The sequence below is a fragment of the Panthera tigris genome, chromosome F2 (assembly GCF_018350195.1).
Source record: "Panthera tigris isolate Pti1 chromosome F2, P.tigris_Pti1_mat1.1, whole genome shotgun sequence".
NCBI lineage: Eukaryota > Metazoa > Chordata > Mammalia > Carnivora > Felidae > Panthera > Panthera tigris.
The window spans coordinates 23470467-23492017 of NC_056676.1; the positions used below are offsets into that span (position 1 = coordinate 23470467).

Below are 21551 nucleotides of genomic sequence, written 5' to 3' on the forward strand. Positions count from 1 at the left end.
GTATAAATAATCTTTAAAGATACACACTGAAGCGTTTTTGGATGAAGTGATGTATCTGAGACTTCTTTCAAAATAATTCCAGAGGAGAGACAGATGACAAACAAGGTAACTGTTGAAGCTGGTGGTGGGTATAGGGATGTTTACTATCTTATTTACTCTACTTTTTTGACAATTTGAAAAATCCATAATAAATAACACACAATGTAAATTATTACATCGTATTATTTTGAGTACCAAAAGAGGCTATTTAGTAAAACATATGTATATATGTTCCATATAACAAATTATACAAAGGAATCTAAAGTTTTCAGAGAAAGTAGTAATCAGTGTAAATTCTATATACACTATTTTGCTTGAATTACGCCTTCTGCAACATACATTTAAGACTCCGTTCATCACGTACAAACATGGGCCCACTTATTGCAGCAGAGAAACTGGGGCTGGCAGAAAGGACCCACCAGGGGTGGGAGAGCCGGACACAAATGCACAACTGGCAGCCATGGCATAAGCAATCCATCAAGAGTCTATAATGCTCACTTCATATCTCATTTCTAAAGCGTTCAAGTGAAGCCGCTAAAGAGTATAAGGACAGGAACTATAACCAAGGTTAAGGGGAAAAATAAAGAGAGTGGAAGGACAGAGGAGGCAAAGAAGGAAAAGATAAGCATAAGAAAAACAGCAAAGCACAGTTAACATATTGAATAGCGAGTCCAATTAGTCCAAATCCCTAATTTAATACCAATACTCAGGGCAGAGGAAGAGAAAGGCAAGAATAAAGGGATTCTCTTTTCCTTCTTTCTTTCCTACAGGATTTTACCAAAGGATAAGTAAAATGCACAAACCTTAAGCATACAGATCCACACATTATTATACATGTAAACACTCAGTGCCCATCATTCAGATCAAGATAGGAACATTTCCATAACCCAGAAAGTTCCATCACGCCTTTTTCCAGGCAACACCCACCTCCCCGAGTTACCTATTCTGACTTCTGTCATCAGAGATTTGCCTGTTCTTCAAACCTGAACATGTATTGTTCTATCTTGCTTTTCACTCAACATAGAAATTTTGTCAAATATATCAGTATTTCAAACATTTTTTATCACTGAATAGTATTCCACTGAATAAATACATTAGTTTATCTATTCTGCTATGAATGGGGCATTTGAGTTGTTTCCAGTTGGGAACAAGTATAAAGCCACAATGTTTTAGCAGAGACATACACAGTAAGTTCTCAGGTATATGCCTAGCAGTGGAATTGCTAGATCGCAGAGTAGGTTTATGGTTAACTTTATTAGAAATTGTGTAAAAGTTTCTAAAGACCTAACACCAACGAGCAGTCTATGCCTTTCAAGGTTTAAGTTTTTCTTCTTTCATAAAGATCGTAGTTTAATAACTAGCATGTTGATCAATCAGTTGTTAAGATTTATGTCATTCCGAATTTGACTTGGCCATAATCATACAGACACAGATAGCATAAAGTTCAAAAAGAAAAAAAAGCTTAAAAGACCTCATCGTTTAAGTAGGGCAATAAATAAGAAACTGTGAGTTTAAAAAGCACCAGTAAGGTGATTTTAATGCACTAATGGCATATAAATGTCCTCCCACCTATACCAAAATTGGGTGGCAAGCCAGGTAAAAGTATTATATTCATATCATTTGAATCAATAAATGATTTCATGTAAATTCTTCATTTGAATTTTTTTTTTAATGTTTATTTATTTTTGAGACAGAGAGAGACAGAGCATGAACAGGGGAGGGGCAGAGAGAGAGACACAGAATCTGAAATGGGCTCCAGGCTCTGAGCTGTCAGCACAGAGCCCGACGCGGGGCTCGAACTCACAGACCGTGAGATCATGACCTGAGCCAAAGTCGGACGCTTAACCGACTGAGCCACCCAGGCGCCCCTAAATTCTTCATTTGAAAGTAAGGCTGGTATATTTTCTTCACCGAAATGCTAGACACTGGTCTGTGTGAAGGAGAGTGGAGAAGAAGCAGACAAGTGCACACCAGGCTGAAGAGGTTTCAACACTTAGAGTGAAGTATCCCCACCTGTTTAATAAAGAACCAGACTGGAATCTCTGCATGCACACAGCCTCTCTACCTACACAGAAATGCTTTCACAGAAAACAGTTAAAGAAGAACTTTAAAGTATGAGAACCTCCAAATAATAATTCTAAGTACCACTCCACCATGTGAGAGCTGCACCCAGGTTGCATAAAAATAATCATTACATAGAATCCTCATGTGTTACATGGCTGCAAGGTTGACACAGTCAACACAGAATCCATTTCTATCGGTTTTTCGGTATGTTAAAGGAAACTTCTGTATTTATCAGTGAAAAACAGAACAAGGTTAATTGATTATATATACAAACGTATATAACAACAATTGTGGATTCCTATTATGTGAAAAATGGAAGAAAAATGCCACAACTACTTTTCAAGGAGCTACATAATACTAACACTTCAGGAAACAGCTATGTAGGAAGTTAGAATAGTTCCTGGAGCACAGCAGTCACTCAATAAATATTCGTTCAAAGAATGAACTGATTAATCAACCAAGATGCCTTGAAGAAATGGCTGGTGCTGGGACCAGGACAAGGATAATATGAGATGCCTTTGGAATCTCTTACTGTGCCAGACAGTAAGAAATGCTCAAAGAAAACTGAGGAAACGCTAGAAGGACAGTGGAGTCAACCTGAAAGGTTCATACCACTGGCTAAGTCTGTGACAAATTGAGAACCAAAATAAATAATGATAGATTATAAACCAGTAAGCAAAACAGGAATCCAAGAGTCTATAGTGATATAAATAAATGAACAAACAGAAAAATGAGGGGAAAGAAAATTCTAGGGTAGAATGCCAACTAACAGATCTAAAATAAATGGAATTAAAATATCACCCTTTGAGACAGAATAAATTTCTGTTGTTTTAAACCACAAAAAGAGACAGACAGACAGACAGACAGATAAAATCACCCTTTGGCACTCTTTAGAATATTAATTGATTCAGAAAAGAATCATCAATAGATGCCAAATCTGGTACGTGATACAAACTTTGATGAGAAACAGAATGTTTATATAGTCTCAAAGTTTTTCCTCAGAAAACACTAATTAAACCCTTATTAATTTCTTATTATATAATAAGAAAACATACTTATTAACTAACTTTACAATAGAGAACCCTACAAACATACTCTTCACCAAGTGACAAAAGTCATCACCAATGGGTCAAATCAAAATGGGGTGTGTCCTGCTATATATCACTGAGATAAAACTAGGTCACTGGGATATTCATGCTAAAAATGCATAAATCATGAGGAAGCACCAGATAAACTCAATCAAGGGGCATTCTACAAATGAGGTGGCCTGTACTGTTCAAAATGTCATGGTCATAAAAGATAAGAAGCTCTAAGGAACTATTCCACATTAAAGTAGAATGAAAAGAAACACTAAGTACATGATCCTGATTAGATCACAGGCCTACAAAGGATATTACTGGGACAATTAATGAACCAAAATGGAATCTTTGCATTACATGATAATACGAGATCAATGTTAACTTCCTGTCAGAAGAATGGCCATGTACTTGGGAAAAAATACTTTGAAGTACGAAGGGAAATGGGATCAAATGTCCACAACTTATTCTCAAATGGTTCAGAAATGTTAACAATTGGGGAATCTGGATGAAGTGTACAAAGGAGCTCTATGTACTCTTTTTACAAACTTTACATAAGTATGAACTCATTTCCAAAAAAGTTTATTTTTTTAAGCTTATTTGAGACAGAGACAGAGCACATGAGTGAGGGAGGGGCAGAGAGAGGGGGAAAGAGAGAGAGAGTATCCGAGGCAGGCTCTGCACTACAGAGCCCAGCACAGACTCAAACCCACAAACCGGGATATCATGACCTGAGCCAAAATCAAGAGCTGGATGCTTAACCAACTGAGCCACCCAGGCACCCCTGCATTTTTTTTAACGGGAAAATTATTTCAACTGGCACTCGACAACAGAGATCTTAATACCAACAGACATATGAAAAGATGCTGACCATCATTAGTTACCAGGGATCCAAATTAAAACTACACTGAATTACTATTATACCCCCGAAGAATAGCTAAGAAATACACTATTATAGTCTGACATTATGTATTTGTATGTATTTCTTATGCATGTGGTTTTTTTTTTAAGTATGAACTTGGAAAGGGGCAAACTTTTTTTTTTTTTTTTAGACACAGGACACATCCCTAAACTGGGGACGGGCAAAAACAGAGGAGGTTTTATTATGTTGCCCAGATTGGAGTGAAGTGGCTATTCACAAGCACAATCCCACTACTCTGACGTGTTCTGTTTCCAACCTGGGCTGGTTCACCCCACCGTAGGCAACCTGGTAGTCCCCTACTCCTAGGAGGTCACTATATCAATCCCACTGCACTACATCAGTGCAGACACTTGATTGGCATAGCACACTACAGCCCAGAACTTCTGGACTCAACCGGTCCTCCTGGCTCAGACTCCCAAGTAGCTGGGACTACAGGCACATAACACCTATATGCCTTATGTATGCTTTGGGGGTTTTGGGGTTTGGGTTTGTTTTTTTTTTTTTTTTTAATCATCCTGACCATTTTTGTTGTTGAAATTAAAAAATAAAAGATACTTAAATACAATGGAGAACATATGGGGCAAAAGCGAATCATAAAATTTAATGCTGAACTAAGTAGTGAGCTGAACAAAACATTTTGGGCCCCCAAAAACACTTAAAAATGGGTATGTTCACAGTTCACAGCAACTGGCTTATAGGTAGGAGAGTGGTCAAAGTTTTTCCAGCTGAATGTCCAGGGAAATTCTCTCTTCAAGGACATCCTTTAATTATTGTTCTAATTAACTATTCTTTCTGACCAAAACTGTGATAGTTTCCTTACTGTGTCTAACTGATGCCTCAATAGCTTTCTCATCTTTTCAATAGGTCTAGGAATAAAAGACTGATGTAAGAACAGTAGCTGAGATACCTGTCTTCTGTGTATGCTCATCAACTTCTGGTCTTAATTCATCTTCTGATTTGATTTATACATGAATACATGCATAACTCATGGCCCAACAGTTCCAGTATTAGGTCCATCGCAACAAAAATGTATACATACAAGAATGTTGACAACAGTTTTATTTCTTAGAGCCCAAAACTGGAAACAATCCAAATGTCCATCAATAGTACAATGAAAAGTAGATTACACTCATGCAATAGAATACTATATAGCAATGAAACACTATAGTGTTAAATACAACATGGATGAGTCTCACAGATGTAACGTTGAGAAAAACAAGCTATCACAAAAAAGTATAGTGTATGATTCCAACAAGCAGGCACAACAAGTTTAAGACAGATAAGCAGAACAGTGGCTTCCTCTGGAGTTGTTTAACCACTAGAAGGGGGAATGAGGGAGGCTTCTGGGGCACAGGTACTGGTAAAGTGTTCACAGTGCAAAAAACCATCAAGGTTCTACAACTGTAATTTGTGCACTTGCTGGTATGCAATATTATGCTCTATTTTAAAACTTTACCTTCAAAAATCTACTCTATCAGCTCACTGAAACACTCAACAGCAGAAACTCATCTCCACTGATCTTTCGGACTCTCCTGTTTCCTTCTGACTCCTTGCTGGTTCACCTCCCAGTCTAATCCTCTACAGTGGACCTGAGGCAGAGATGGGCACAGGCTGCTCTTGCTTCATACTATAAGCCCTGAAGAGCTTGTTCTCTAACATGGCTTCGACCACTGGGTCGGCAATACTTGTGCTTCTGTTCCACTCCCACTGCCACTCCCAGTACTACTGCAGAGCAGAGGGTGTCTAGTACCTCATGCACAGGAGTTTCTTTTCTTCTTTCTTCACCCATAATCTATGGCTTCCTAACTGATCTTGCTTTTAGCATTTTCCACCTTCAATCCACATACTAAACTGAACTTCCTAAAATGCCATTTTAAACACATCATCCAGTAGCTTGTAAACATTAACCTCCTAAACCATAGATAAAATTTAATCTCCTAAACCTGGCATTCAAGTTCATCACAGTTCAACCCTAATTTATCTCCAGTCTTATCTCTTCCTAGTCACCTACCTGATCTAATTAAAAAACAATTTTTTTAAACCAAATTTTTTTGGTTAAACCAAAAAATTTTTTAACCAATTTTTTTTTAACCAAACCCATAGTCCAGAGTCCTATTTCCAATGCCTCTCCTCAGAGTACTCCCTCCACCTAGAATATTCTTTCCTCACCTCTATACCTGTCTACTCTCCATTCAATTAGCAATAATCACGCCTCGGATAAACCTCATTGGCTACGATACTGCCACTGCACCAAGCTGTCTATGCTCCATTCAAACACCTTATCTTCCTTCAACTACTCTCATCCAAGTTTATCATTACTTGTAATACTGACGGCTGTTATTATTCACTTGGTACTTGATCTTTACCACTGATGTATATGCTTTATGTACACAGCTGTAAAATCTTCACAGAAAAGAAAAATGTTTTCTATCTCTTAAATATATAAAAGCAAACGCATAATACATAGAGGCAGTGGTGTGGCACTAATGATCAATCGGTAATCTGAAGAGATTTTTTAAAAATTATAAAAGGAAACAATCTCTTACTGACTTCAATACAGGTGTGTTTCTTTACTGTAGTAACATTTTGGTTTATTTAAGCTTACTTAATAAATACTAAAATCAGCTGAACAGAAGCAAAAGGACTAGTAATAGGAAATTCATGGAGCTTTAAAAAGAGCAGTTCTTGAAAGGAGAGTCTGTGTCTACTTAGCACATGCCACATGAGAAAGAAATAAATATCAGGCGATTATGAGCATAAGCACAGGAACTCCAGTTAAATACATTACAGAGTCATTTTTGGCAGGAAAAAGTCTTTTTTTTTTTTTTTACTCCATCATAAAAATACTTAAAGTGATATCTATTGCATAGATATAATACAATATAGACATATTGTATAGATATAATATCTACTGTATAGATAGTAATGTATAGAATTATTGAGTCACTATACTATACACCTGAAACTAATATAACACCATATGTTAACTAACTGGAATTAAAATTAAAAACTTAAAAAAAAAAAAAAAACTCAGTCATACTCTCTGGTCTTTGTATCCAAAGGTCTTTTTATCAACATTTAAAATGTAAATAATGCATCTTTGGAGTATCCACAAAGCAAATTTTTAATATAATTACAATGACGTTCCTCATTCTCTCACCTTTAATTATTATTCAGTTTTTTTCAGGTGAGCTATTAATACCTGTTAGCTATACAAGCAGCCTGCTGTAAAGAGAAGTACAGAGAATAACACATACAGAACACAACAACACAACAGAAGGAAACAAGTCAGGGCCATACCTGGGTTATTATTAACATTACTTTTGGGTGGTTTCTGAACTGGTTTGGGAAGTGTAGATTCAGTCAAAGCTTTATTAGCAACAGCCTGTTGAGCCTTCTTTATACTGCTCCCTTCGGATTCCCATGTCTGCTCACCAAGACTCAGTTGCACTGAGAACATCTTCGAAAAACATAAAGAGACAAAGAAAACATTAAATTTTTTCACAAAATAAAATATGCTGTCTGAGAGAAAAACTGATACACCACAGAATCAAAATTTTAGAGCTAGAGGTGACCTTACAGATTATTTGCAACAAAAATCTTATTCTACCAGTGAAATAATTTTAAGAGATTGTACCAGATTCTGTTCTATCCTATTTGAAGGCTTAGTGGCAGCTCTAAGTGTGCATTTTGGGTAGAATAAATCAAGAAGAAATCATTTCCCTAAATAGATTCATATTGTTAATCATTCAAACAGTCCTCAAAAAAACAGCAGAATAAAGAATAAGAGAAACTGTAAGAAAATCCACAAGGCCCTGTCTCTGTAACACTTACAAAATCTAATTCCTTAAATTTTATACTTAATACAATCTAGTCAAAAACCAGGCAACCTTACTGAATATTGTGTCACCAGGAAACTCTCAATCTTCCACAACCAACATTTAACCAGTCACCAAATTCTGTTAATTTTAATGTCATAAGTAGTTCTCAAATGTCTCTCTAAAAAAAACCAAAAAAACCCTCAAATCCAACACCCCAACTTCAGGCTAAAAACCTTTAATTTTTCCCATTCTAGCATGGCACAAAAGTTCTATCTGTCCATCTTCATTTCATACCTACTCTTTCCCTTGCCATCCAAACATTCCATCCACACCATTATTTCCATACAAACCCAAAACTTATTCACCTTTAAAATGGAGGATTAAGTTATAAAATACACACATAATCTGCTGTTTTACTCCACAGATAGCTTACTAATTTGTAGGAATACAAAGTAGTAAAAAATATATGTGTATTACAATTACTAAGAAATAAATGTGTATTTGTAGAAAGGAGGTCAGGTAGAAAGTACCCTAACCAACTGATTAAAGTCAGCATCATCCATAATCACACAAACGGTATCATGTACCTCCTGATACGACCCAATGAGAACTATTTGGTATTCCTGGCCAAAAATGTTTAGCCTGAATCTAATCATAGGGGGAAAATCAGACAAACCTAGATAATGGCATATATTCTACATGACAAATGGCCTCAACTCTTCAAAAATGTCAATGTCATGAAAGGAAAAAAACACAACAAAAGAATGCCATAATCTGGATTTGTCTGGTTTTTCACCCTATGATTGGTCTGTATGATTTAAACTCTCCTGCCTCCTGATCTTGTAGATGTCACTATTTTCCTAGGCTCACAGGCAAGACACCTTTGAGTGGTCTTACTTATCTCCTCCATTTCTCTCATCATTCTTTCCTGCAAACAACTATCAAACTACTGATTCAACTTCAAAAATATTTTTCAGATTTGGCCTCCTCTCTTTATACTCTTTGCCAATGTCTTAGCAAAGAATATCAACCTCTCTCTCCTAAACTACTATGAGACCATCCTAACATCATTCTCTTAACATAAGACTTTCCCATTCACACTATCCTCCTTACCACCATCAACATAAACACTCTATAAAATACAAATGTATCCAAGTCAATCCTATGCTTTTCAGAAACTTCTCTACAGAATCCCACCAGATTATTATACATCTAAAACTAATACAATGTTATATGTCAACTATATCTCAATAAAACTGGAAAAAATTAAAAGAACCCCAATAATTTCCAGTAGGAATCATGGGACGCACTGTTTATGAGTTTAAGTGGTAGCTTTACCATTTACTATATACAAAGTTAAGAAAATGACTTATTCTTTCTGTTTCCTTACTTCTTTAGTAAAATGGCACTAAAAAGAACACATAGGATTGTTGTGAAAATTTTTAAAAAATGACGTAAATGCCCCCATTAGAAAGGTAGAGACTGTCAAAAGCAAAATCCAACCACATGCTACCTACAAATACTGCATTTCAACTATGAAGACGCAGTTTAGTCCTCGCTTCAGCAGCACATATACTAAAATTGGAACAATACAGAGAAGATTAAAGATTAGCATGGCCCCTGCAAGGATGACATAGTTTAAAAGCAATGGGATAGAAAAAAAAATGTGCCATGCTAACATATCAAAGAAAAGTCAGAATGGCCATATTAATATCAAAGTAGATTTCAGAGTAAAGATTAATACCAAGGATAACAAAGTTTATTTCATGATAAATGGGCCAATTAATCAAGAAGACATAACAATTTTAAACATTTAGTCAACTAGTAACACAGCTTTAAAATATATGAAGCAAAAACTAATAGAACTGCAAAGAGAAGTTGAAAATGCACAATTTACATCAGAAATTCAATGCCTTCTCCTCTTAATAAGTGATATAACAATTAACAAGTACATTTGTCCTCTATTTCTCACAAAACATTCACCAAGAAATAAAATATTCTGGACCATAAAACAAGTCTCAATAAATTCAAAGGATTCAAGTGATGCAAAGTATGTTCTCGGACCACAATGGAATTAAGTTATAAACTAATAACAGAAAAATCTCTGGAAAATTTCCAAACATTTGGAAACTAAATAACACATTTCTAAATAAAGGGTAAAAGATTAAATCAAAAGGGAAATTAAAAGGTATTTTAAACTGAACAAAAATGAAAACACCACATCTTGGAAAGTAACACTAAAACAGTACTAACAGGAAATTTCTAGCACCAAATACCTATTCTAGAAAAGACATAAGGTCTCAAATAAGTTAGCTTTAGCTTTAATCTTATGAAACTAGAAAAAGAAGAGCAAATCAAATCTGAAGTTAACAGGAAAAAAAAAGTAATAAAGATAAAAGCAAACATTAACGAAATATAAAATAAACTCTATAAAACCAAGAGCTGGTTCACTGCAGAGGTCAACAAAATTGGTAAACCTATAAACAGACTAATCTTGGAAAAAAAAAAAAAAAGACATAAATTACCAGTATCAGGAAATGAGAGAAGTGATATCACCCCAGATTCTTAAAATAATAAAAAGATAAAAAGGGAGTATTTTTAACAATTTCATGCCAATAAACTTAACAACTTAAATTCTGTGAAAGACACAATTATTAAGCTTATTCAAGAAGAAATAAGTAACCTGAATAGCACTATATATGTTAAAGAAACTGAATCTGCAGTTTAAAATCTTTCCACAAACAACAACAACAACAACAAAAACCTCCAGGTCCAGATAGTTTTAATGATAAATTATACTAAGTATTTAAGAAAGAAATAATAACAATTCCCACAAACTCTTCCCAAAAATTGAAGGAGGAACACTCCTCAACTTATTCTATGAAGCCAGGATTACTTGAATACTAATGTCAGAGTAAGATACTATTAAGAAAAACAGTATAAACCAAAACTACAGACCAATATCTCTCATAAAGATAAATGTAAAAATCCTTCAGAAAATATTAACAAGGAATGCAGACAGGTGCAGCTTCTCTGGAAACAGGTTCTTCAAAAGGTTAAAAGTAGAACTACCCTATGATCCAGCAATTGCACTACTAGGTAATAACCCAAAGAATTAAAAAAATACTAATTCAAAGAGATACATGTACCCTAATGTTTACAGCAGCATTATACATACAATAGCTAAATTATGGAAACAACTCAAGTTTCCGTCGACTGATGAATGGATAAAGAAGACGTGGCATGAAGGGAAGACCCAAAAGGTGAGCTACAGATCTCTCAACAGAAACTTGGCAAGCCAGAAGGGAGTGGCATGATATATTCAACATGCTGAATGGGAGAAATCTGCAGCCAAGAATACTCTATCCAGCAAGGCTATCATTCAGAATAGGAAAGATGAAGATTTCCCAAACAAAAACTAAAAGAGTTTATGACCACTAAACCAGCCCTGCAAGAAATGTTAAAGGGAATTCTCTAAGTGGAAAGGAAAAACCAAAAGTGACAAAGACAAGAAAGGAACAGAGAAAATCTCCAGAAACAAAGACAAAACAAGTAATAAAATGGTACTAAATACATATCTATCAATAATTCTTCTGAGGTAAATGGACTAAATGTTCCAATCATAAGACACAGGGAGTCAGAATGAATAAGAAAACAAGACCCATTTATATGCTATACACAAGAGACTCATTTTAGACCTAAATACACCTGTGTGCTGGGAGAACTGGACAGCAACATGCAGAAGGTTGAAACTAGACCACTTTCTCACACCATTCACAAAAATAAACTCAAAATGGATAAAGGACCTGAATGTGAGACAGGAAACCATCAAAACCTTAGAGGAGAAAGCAGGAAAAGACCTCTCTGACCTCAGCCGTAGCAATCTCTTACTCGGCACATCCCCAAAGGCAAGGGAATTAAAAGCAAAAGTGAATTACTGGGACCTTATGAAGATAAAAAGCTTCTGCACAGCAAAGGAAACAACCAACAAAACTAAAAGGCAACCAACGGAATGGGAAAAGATATTTGCAAATGACACATCGGACAAAGGGCTAGTATCCAAAATCTATAAAGAGCTCATCAAACTCCACACCCGAAAAACAAATAACCCAGTGAAGAAATGGGCAGAAAACATGAATAGACACTTCTCTAAAGAAGACATCCGGATGGCCAACAGGCACATGAAAAGATGTTCAACGTCGCTCCTTATCAGGGAAATACAAATCAAAACCACACTCAGATACCACCTCACGCCAGTCAGAGTGGCCAAAATGAAGAAATCAGGAGACTATAGATGCTGGAGAGGATGTGGAGAAACAGGAACCCTCTTGCACTGTTGGTGGGAATGCAAATTGGTGCAGCCGCTCTGGAAAACAGTATGGAGGTTCCTCAGAAAATTAAAAATAGACCTACCCTATGACCCAGCAATAGCACTGCTAGGAATTTATCCAAGGGATACAGGAGTACTGATGCATAGGGGCACCTGTACCCCAATGTTTATAGCGGCACTCTCAACAATAGCCAAATTATGGAAAGAGCCTAAATGTCCATCAACTGATGAATGGATAAAGAAATTGTGGTTTATATACACAATGGAATACTACGTGGCAATGAGAAAAAATGAAATATGGCCTTTTGTAGCAACATGGATGGAACTGGAGAGTGTGATGCTAAGTGAAATAAGCCATACAGAGAAAGACAGATACCATATGGTTTCACTCTTATGTGGATCCTGAGAAACATAACAGAAACCCATGGGGGAGGGGAAGGAAAAAAAAAAAAAAAAAGAGGTTAGAGTGGGAGAGAGCCAAAGCATTAGAGACTGTTAAAAACTGAGAACAAACTGAGGGTTGATGGGGGGTGGGAGGGAGGGCAGGATGGGAGGGAGGGCAGGGTGGGTGATGGGTATTGAGGAGGGCACCTTTTGGGATGAGCACTGGGTGTTGTATGGAAACCAATTTGACAGTAAATTTCATATATTAAAAAATAAAAAAAAAAATTAAAAAAAAAAAAAAATACACCTGTGAACTGAAAGTGAGGGGATGGAGAAACACTTATCATGCAAATGGACTTGACTATATCATAATAAAGGGGATTACCCAACAAGAAGATTTAGTAATTTTAAATATTTATATATCGAACGTGGAACCACCTAAATATATAAAACAATAACAAACATGAAGAAACTCATTGATAATAAAACAATAATAGTAGAGGACATTAACACCCAACTTACATCAACAGATAAATCACATAAGCAGAAAATCAACAAGGAAATGTGACGTTGAATAATACCCTGGACCAGATGGACTTCACAGATATATTCAGAACATCCCATCCTAAAGCAGTAGGATGCACATTATTTTCTTTTCTTGTTTTTCTTCAAGTAAGCTCCATGCCCATCATGGGGCCCAACAGTGGGCTTCAACTCAAGACCCTGAAATCAAGACCTGAGCTGAGATAAAGAGCAGACACTTAACCGACTGAACCACACAGGAGCTTCCAAATACACATTCTTTTCAAGTGCACATAGGATATTCTCCAGAATAGATCACGTAATTGATCACAAATCAGGCCTCAACAAGTACAAAAAGAATGAGATCATACCATGCATATTTTCTGACCAAAATACTATGAGGTCAAACACAAGAAAAACCGGCAAGAGTACAAAGTCATTCTTCTAAATAATGAATGGGTCAACCAGGAAATCAAAAAAGAAATTAAAAATACATGGAAACAAATGAAAATGAAAACACAATGTCCCAAAACCTTTGGGATTGAGCAAAAGTAGTCACAAGAGGGAAGTATATAGCAATACAGTCCTACTTCACGAAGCAAGAAAAATCTAACATAAATAACCTAAGCTTACACCTAAAGGAGCTAGAAAAAGAAAAACAAATGAAGCTTAAAGCCAGCAGAAGAAGGGAAATAACAAAGTTTAGAGCAAAAATTAAATGATATAGAAACTAACAGATCAATGAAACCAGGAGCTGTTTCTTTGAAAAATTAATAGAATTGATAAATCTCTAGCCTGACTTATCAAAAAGACAAAGAACACAAATAAATAAAATCACAAATGTGAGAAGAAAAAGCACAACCAATGTCACAGAAATACAGTTATAAGAGAATATTATAGAAACTATATGCCAACAAGTTGGACAACCTGGAAAAAAAGGATATATTCCTACAAACATATAAACTACCAAAACAGAAACAGGAAGAAATAGAAAACTTGAACAGACTGATACCCAGCAAAGAAACTGAATCAGTAATCAAAAATCTCCCAACAAACAAAAGTCCAGGGCCAAATGGCTTCACAGGGGAATTCTACCAAACATTTAAAGAACAGTTAATACCTATTCTCAAACTATTCCAAAGAAAAAGAAATGAAAGGAAAACTTCCAAATTCATTCTATGAGGCCAGCATTACCCTGACACCAAAACCAGACAAAGACTCCACGAAAAAAGAACTACAGGCCAATATCCCTGATGAACACTGATGCAAAATTCTCAATAAAATACTATCAAATTGTGTTTTGTCCAACAGTACCTTAAAAGAATCCTTCACCATGATCAAGTGAGATTTATTCCCATTTGCAAGTGTGGTTCAATATCCATAAACCAAGCAATGTGATACACCATATTAATTAAAGGATAAGAACCGGGGCGCTTGGGTGGCTCAGTCAGTTAAGCATCAGACTTCAGCTCAGGTCATGATCTCACAGTTTGTGAGTCTGAGCCCCTCATTGGGCTCTGTGCTGACAGCTCAGAGTCTGGAGCTTGGTTTGGATTCTGTGTCTCCCTGTCTGCCCCTCCCCCATTCTCACTCTGTCTCTGTCTCTCTCTAAAAATAAACAAACATAATAACAAACAAACAAATAAATAAATGGATAAGAACCATATGATCCTCTCAAGAGATGCAGAAAAAGCATTTTATAAAGTACAATATCCATTCATGATAAAAAAAAAAAACCTCAACAAAGTAAGGTTAGAGAGAACATACCAAGAACATACCTCAACATAATAAAGACCACAGTTAATATCATACTTAATGGGGTAAAACTGAGCTTTTCCTCTACTTTCAGGAACAAGTCAGAGATGTCCATTCTCACCATTGTTATTTAACATAGTAGTAGAAGTCCTAGCCTCAGCAATCAGACAACACAAAGAAATAAAATGTATCCAAATCAGCAAAGAAGTCAAACTTTCAGTATTTCCAGATGACATGATACTCTACATAAAAAATCCAAAAGACCCCCCCCCACCCCAGAACTTGCTAGAACTGATACACAAATTCAGTAAAATTACAGAATACAAAATCAACATACAGAAACCTGTTGCATTTCTATACACCAAAATGAAGCAGCAGAAGGAGAAATCAAGGAATCAATCCCATTTACAATTGCACCAAAAAACAAAAACTTAACCAAAGAGGTAAAAGATCTGGACTCTGAAAACTATAAAACAATGATGAAAGAAACTGAAGATTACACAAAGAGATGGAAAAACATTCCATGCTCATGCACTGGAAGAGTAAATATTGTTAAAATACCTGTACTACCCCAAGCAATCTACACATTTAATGTAATCCTTATCAAAATAACCACAGCATTTTTCACAGACTTACAACAAATAATCCTAAAATTTGTATGGAACCACAAAAGACCCCAAATAGCCAAAGCCACCTTGGGGAAAAAAAAAAAAAAAAAAACAACAACAAAGCTGGAGGCATCACAATTCCAGACTTAATGCTACATTACAAAGCTGCAGTGATCAAGACAGTACGGTACTAGCACAAATATAGACACAAAGATCAATAGAACAGAATAGAAAACCCAGAAATGAACCCACAATGGTATGACCAATCTTCAACAAAGCAGGAAATAATATCCAATGGAAAAAAGTCTCTTCAACAAACGGTGCTGGTGAAACTGGACAGTAACATGCAAAAGAATCAAACTGGATCATGTTCTTATATCATACAAAAAAAATAATAAATTCAAAATGGATGAAAGACTTAAATATGAGACAGGAAACCATTAAAATCCGAGAGAAGAATACAGGCAATAACCTCTTTGATATTGGCTGTAGCAAGTTCTCACTAGATAGGTCTCCTGAAGCAAGGGAAACAAGAGCAAAAATCAACTCTTGGGACTTCACCAAAATTAAAAGCTTCTGCACAGCAAAGGAAACAAAACAAAACTAAAAGGCAACCTATGGAATGGAAGAAAATATTTGCAAATGACCTGATAAAGAACTAATATCCAAAATCTATAAATAACTTATAAAACTCAACACCGAAAACCAAATAATCCAGTTTAAAAATGGGCAAAAGATGGGCACCTGGGTGGCTCAGTCAGTTTAGCGTCTGACTTTGGCTCAGGTCATGACCTCGCCATTTGTGAGTTCAAGTCCTGTGTCTGGCTCTATGCTGACAGCTCAGAGCCTGGAGCCTGTTTCGGATTCTGTGTCTCCCTCTCTTTCTGTCCTTCCCCTGCTCGTGCTCGCTCTCTCTGTCTGTCTGTCTCTCTCTCTCTCTCTCTCAAAAGTAAATAAACATTAAAAAAAAAATTTTTTAATGGGCAAAAGACATAGACATTTTTCCAAAGAAGACATACAGATATGAAGTGAAATATCACTTCACACCAGTTAGAACAGCTAAGATTAACAACACAGGAAACAACAGGTATTGGATGTGGAGAGGATGTGGAGAAAGGGGAATCCTCTCACACTGTTGGTGGGAATGCAAACTAGTGCAGCCACTGTGGAAAACAGTATGGAGGTCCCTCAATTAAAAAAAGAACTACCCTACAATCTAGCAATTGAACTATTAGGTATTTACCCAAATGACACAAAAATACTGATTCGCAGGGGCATATGCACCCCAATGTTTGCAGCAGCATTTTCAACAATAGCCAAATTATGGAAAGATCCTACGTCCATCAACTGATGAATGGATAAAGAAGATGTGGTATATATATAATGGAATATCAGTCATCAAACAGAATGAAATCTTGTCATTTGCAACAATGTGGATGGCGCTAGGGTGTATTATGCTAAGTGAAATAAATCAGTCAGAAAAAGACAAATACCATATGATTTCACTCATATGTGGAATTTAAGAAACAAAACAGAGGAACATAGGGGAAAGAAAAAGCGAGGCAAATCATAAAAGACAGTCTTAACCATAGAGAATAAACTGAGGGTTGCTGGAGGGGAGATGGACAGGAGGATGGGCTAAATGGGCGATAGATATTTAGAAAGACACTTGTTGATGGGGCCCCTCGGTGGGTCAGTCGGTTGAGCATCCAACTTCAGCTCAGGTAATGATCTCGATATTCGTGGGTTCGAGACCCATATCAGGTTCTGTGCTGACAGCTCAGAGCCTGGAGCCTGCTCCAGATTCTGTGTCTCCCTCTCTATCTGCCCATCCTCCCCTCCCCGCTCATGCTCTGTCTCCCTCTCTCTCTAAATAAGTATTTCTTTTTTTTTTAATTTATAATAAAATAAATAAATAAAGAGAAAGACACTTGTTAAGGTGCCTGGGTGGCTCAGTCATTTGAGTGTCCTACTTTGACTCAGGTCATTATCTCACGGTTCATGAGTTTGAGCCCCACATCAGGCTTGCTGCTGTCTGCGCAGAGTCTGCTTCAGATCCTCTGTCCCCTCTCTCTGCCCCTCTCCCACTCATTCTCTCTCTCCTGTCTCTCTCTCTCCCTCTCTCAAAAATAAACATTAAAATTTTTTTAATATTTTAATAAAAAAATTTTTTAAATGTTTTTAATTTTAATTAAAAAAGAAAAAAAAGAAGGGCACTTATGATAAGCATTGAATGTTATATGTAAGTGATGAACCACTAAATTCTACTCCTGAAACTAATATTACACTATATGTTAACTAACTAGAATTTAAATTAAAACTTGAAACAGAAAAAAAAAAAACAAAAAAACAGAACTACCCTACAATCTAGCAATTGCACCATTAGGTGCAATCTCTACCCAAAGGATACAAAATACTTATTCAAAAGGATACATGCACCCAATGTTCATAGCAGCATTATCAACAACAGCCAAAGTATGGAAAGAGCTGAAATGTCCACTGAGTGGTGAATAAAGAAGATGACAGATAGATAAAGATATTGATACAGATACAGATATATAGATGTAGATATAGATATAGACATAGATTTAGATTTAGATGATATAGATATAGATGTAGATATAGATGTAGATACACACACATATACATACATACATACAATAGAGTCTTATTCAGCCATAAAAAGGAATGAAATCTTGCCACTTGCAAAGACCCGGATGGAGCTACAGAGTATTATGCTAAGCAAAATAAGTCAGAGAAAGACAAATATCACATGATTTCACTCATGTGGAATTTAAGAAACTAAAGAAATGAATAAGGGTGGGGGGAAGAAAAGAAAAAGTGAGGTAAACCAAGAAACAGACTCTTAACTATAGAGAACTGATGGTTACCAAAAGGGAGGTGGGTAGGGGGATGGGTAAAATAGGCGATGGGGAGTAAGTAGTGCACTTGTGATGAGTAGGTGTGTATGGAAGTGTAGAATCACTACACTGTACACCTGAAACTAATATTATACTGTATTTTAACTAACTGGAATTTAAATAAAAACTTAAAAATATACATATATATTAACAAATGGAATCCATCAATACAGAAATGAGATTATAACTAAGTATTTTAATACATTATAACTAGGTGTTTTATCCCAGGAATTCAAGGGTAGATTCTACATCTGAGAATCAATCAATGTAATTCACCACATTGAGATTAAAAACAGAAAAACCATATATTACCATCTCAATCACTGCAGAAGAACCAACATGACAAAAATCAACATCTATTCATGTTAAAAACTCTCAGTAAATATTAAGTAGAAAGGAATTCTTCAATCTGATACAAAGCATCTACAAAAAAAAAAAAAAGGTACACCTAATATCATAATTAATGGGGGGAAACTGCAATATTGCCCATAAGATCAAGAAGTTAGAGATACCTGCTCTAACCACTTCTATTCAACATTGCACTATAAATTCTAACCAATCCAATCAGGCAAGAGAAATCAATAAAAGACATTAAGATTGGAAAGTAGGATTTAAAGTTGTCTTTATTCAAAATGACATGTGGAACCACCAATACAATCTTTTAAAAAAAATTTTTTAAGGCTACTAGAACTGATAAGTGAGGTTAGCAAGATTTCAGAGTATAGTACATCAATCATACACAAAAACTGGTCTCTTTTTATATGGTACCAAAATCAGTAAGAACAATTAGAAATTGAAATTTTAAAAGATGTGGTTTACATATACAATGGAATACTACTTGGCAATGATAAAGAATGAAATCTTGCCATTTGCAACAATGTGGATGGAACTGGAGGGTATCATGCTGAATGAAATAAGTCAGTCAGAGAAGGACACATATCATAAGTTTTCACTCATATGTGGAATTTGAGAAACTTTACAGAAGACCATGGGGGAAGGGAAGGGGAAAAAAATAGTTTCAAACAGACAGGGAGGCAAACCTTAAAAGACTCTTAAATACAGAGAAACAAACTGAGGGTTGATGGGGGGAGGTGGGGGAGGGGGGAAATGGGTGATGAGCATTGAGGAGGGCACTTGTTGGGATGAGCACTGGATGTTGTATGTAGGCGATGAATTATGGGAATCTACTCCTGAAACCAAGAGCACACTATATACACTGTATGTTAGCTAACTTGACAATAAATTATATTTTAAAAAAATCAAATCAAATCAATCAAATGTCAACATCAAAAGAAAAAAAGAAATTGAAATTTTAGGGGCACCTGGGTGGCTCAGTCAGTTAAGCATCTGACTTCGTCTTAGGTCATGATCTCACGGTTCATGAGTTCGAGCCCCGCATTGGGCTCTGTGCTGACAGCTCAGAGCCTGGAGCCTGCTTTGGATTCTGTGTCTCCCTCTCTCTCTCTGCCCCACCCCTGCTTGCGCTCTGTCTCTGTCTGTCTCTCAAAAATGAATATTAAAAAAAAATTTTTAAAGAAATTGAAATTTTTAAAATAGCATCAAAAATATGAAATATTTAAGCATAAACCTAAAGACATAAAATACCTGTCTACTGAGAACTACAAATATTGTTGAAAGAAATTAAATAATGTCTAGATAAATGAGAGATACTTTGTTCACAGGTTGGGAGACTCAATTTTTCTACCATGTTAATTTGCCCCAAACTGAGCTACAGATTCACAGCAGTTCTATTCACAATCCCAGCAGGGTGTTTCATAGAACAGACAAGCTGACTTTAAATTTATATAAAAATGCAAAGAAACAATTCTGAAAAAGAAGAACCAAATTAGAGGGATAATACTACCAGATTTCAAGAATTAGAAAACCACAGCAAACAAAACACAGCATTTGCATAAAGATGAGAAAACAAATCAACAGAATAGAACAGACTCCAGAAATAAACATATATACGGACAGCTGATTTTTGACAAAAGTGCAAAAGTGATGCAGTGAAGAAAGGGTAATCTCGTCAACAACTGGACGTGCATCTACAAAGAAATAAATAAGCCTTCTTCCATATCTCACATGGCATACAAAAAGCAACACAAAACGGCAATTAGATCTAAATGTAAGACCTAAATGTCAAACCTAAAGTGATAAAATATCTAGGAAAAAATGTCGTGAAAATCTTATGATCTTTGATGAGCCAAAGATTTCTTGGACATGAGGCCAAAAGCACAATCTATACAGAGAACAAATGAAGAAATTGGGATTCATCAAAATTAACAACTACTGCTCTTCAAAAGATACTGTTAAAAAAAGAAAAGATAAACCACAGAGTAGGAGGAAATATTTGCCAAACATATATCTAATACAGGACTTGTATCCACAATATCCAAAAAGAAACATCATCAGAGAAGACACCAGAGTAGGAAGCTCCAATAAAGGCAAAGTGCCTGTCACATAGCAAACACTCAATAGATATTTTACCAATGATTTTTTTAATCATATATACTACTAACAAGCAATGACATAATTATCTGAGTACTCCCATCATCAACATAGTTGCCAAGAATTTATAAATCATCCTTCCATTACACCACACTAGAACAGATATCATAATTTCTAAAATTACAGATAAGACAACTGAAACTCTAAATTACTTTCTCAAGGCTACATTAGCTGGATAATGTAGGGCAAAAATCAAGCCTGACAAATCTAGCTAAGATTTAAAAAAAAAAAAAAAAAAAAAAAAGGACTATCTGGCTTCAAGACCACTGGATGATACGGTCTCCCTCAATAATAAAGCTACTCCAAAGTAAACCTCCTTGAAGTGCCGCTCCTGGAGCTTTCTCAACACTTAACTCATGCATACCAACAACTTCTCAAAATAGGGAAATAAAGGAAAAGAAGAAAATACCATTCTGTGTTCTTTCTGGCTCTTTTCTTTATACTCACATTATAATAGCCTTCTTTAGAGATATGAAAAATCCAAACAACAATCCATAAAAAAAATGAAGAACTGTATTTAGTTACCTAGGATATACAGCAATATCACAGTAACTCACACTAACATAAGGTATACTAAATTACTTCTGAATTAAACTTG

General features: G+C 35.8%; 1 protein-coding gene and 2 pseudogenes across 9 annotated transcripts in view; 1 reads left to right on the forward strand and 2 right to left on the reverse strand.

Annotated features, from left to right (window-relative positions):
- The window catches only part of STAU2 (staufen double-stranded RNA binding protein 2), a 309135-nt gene that overhangs the window by 248194 nt on the left and 39390 nt on the right, over positions 1–21551 (reverse strand). For all 9 annotated transcript variants that reach the window (XM_007080358.3, XM_042973269.1, XM_042973267.1 and 6 more), the window contains one exon: positions 7402–7561. In XM_007080358.3, coding sequence (XP_007080420.1) covers positions 7402–7561 — 160 coding nt within the window. The remainder of the gene's footprint in view (positions 1–7401; positions 7562–21551) is intronic.
- On the reverse strand, positions 6235–6358 carry LOC122235185 (annotated as a pseudogene).
- LOC122235211 lies at positions 9474–9586 on the forward strand (annotated as a pseudogene).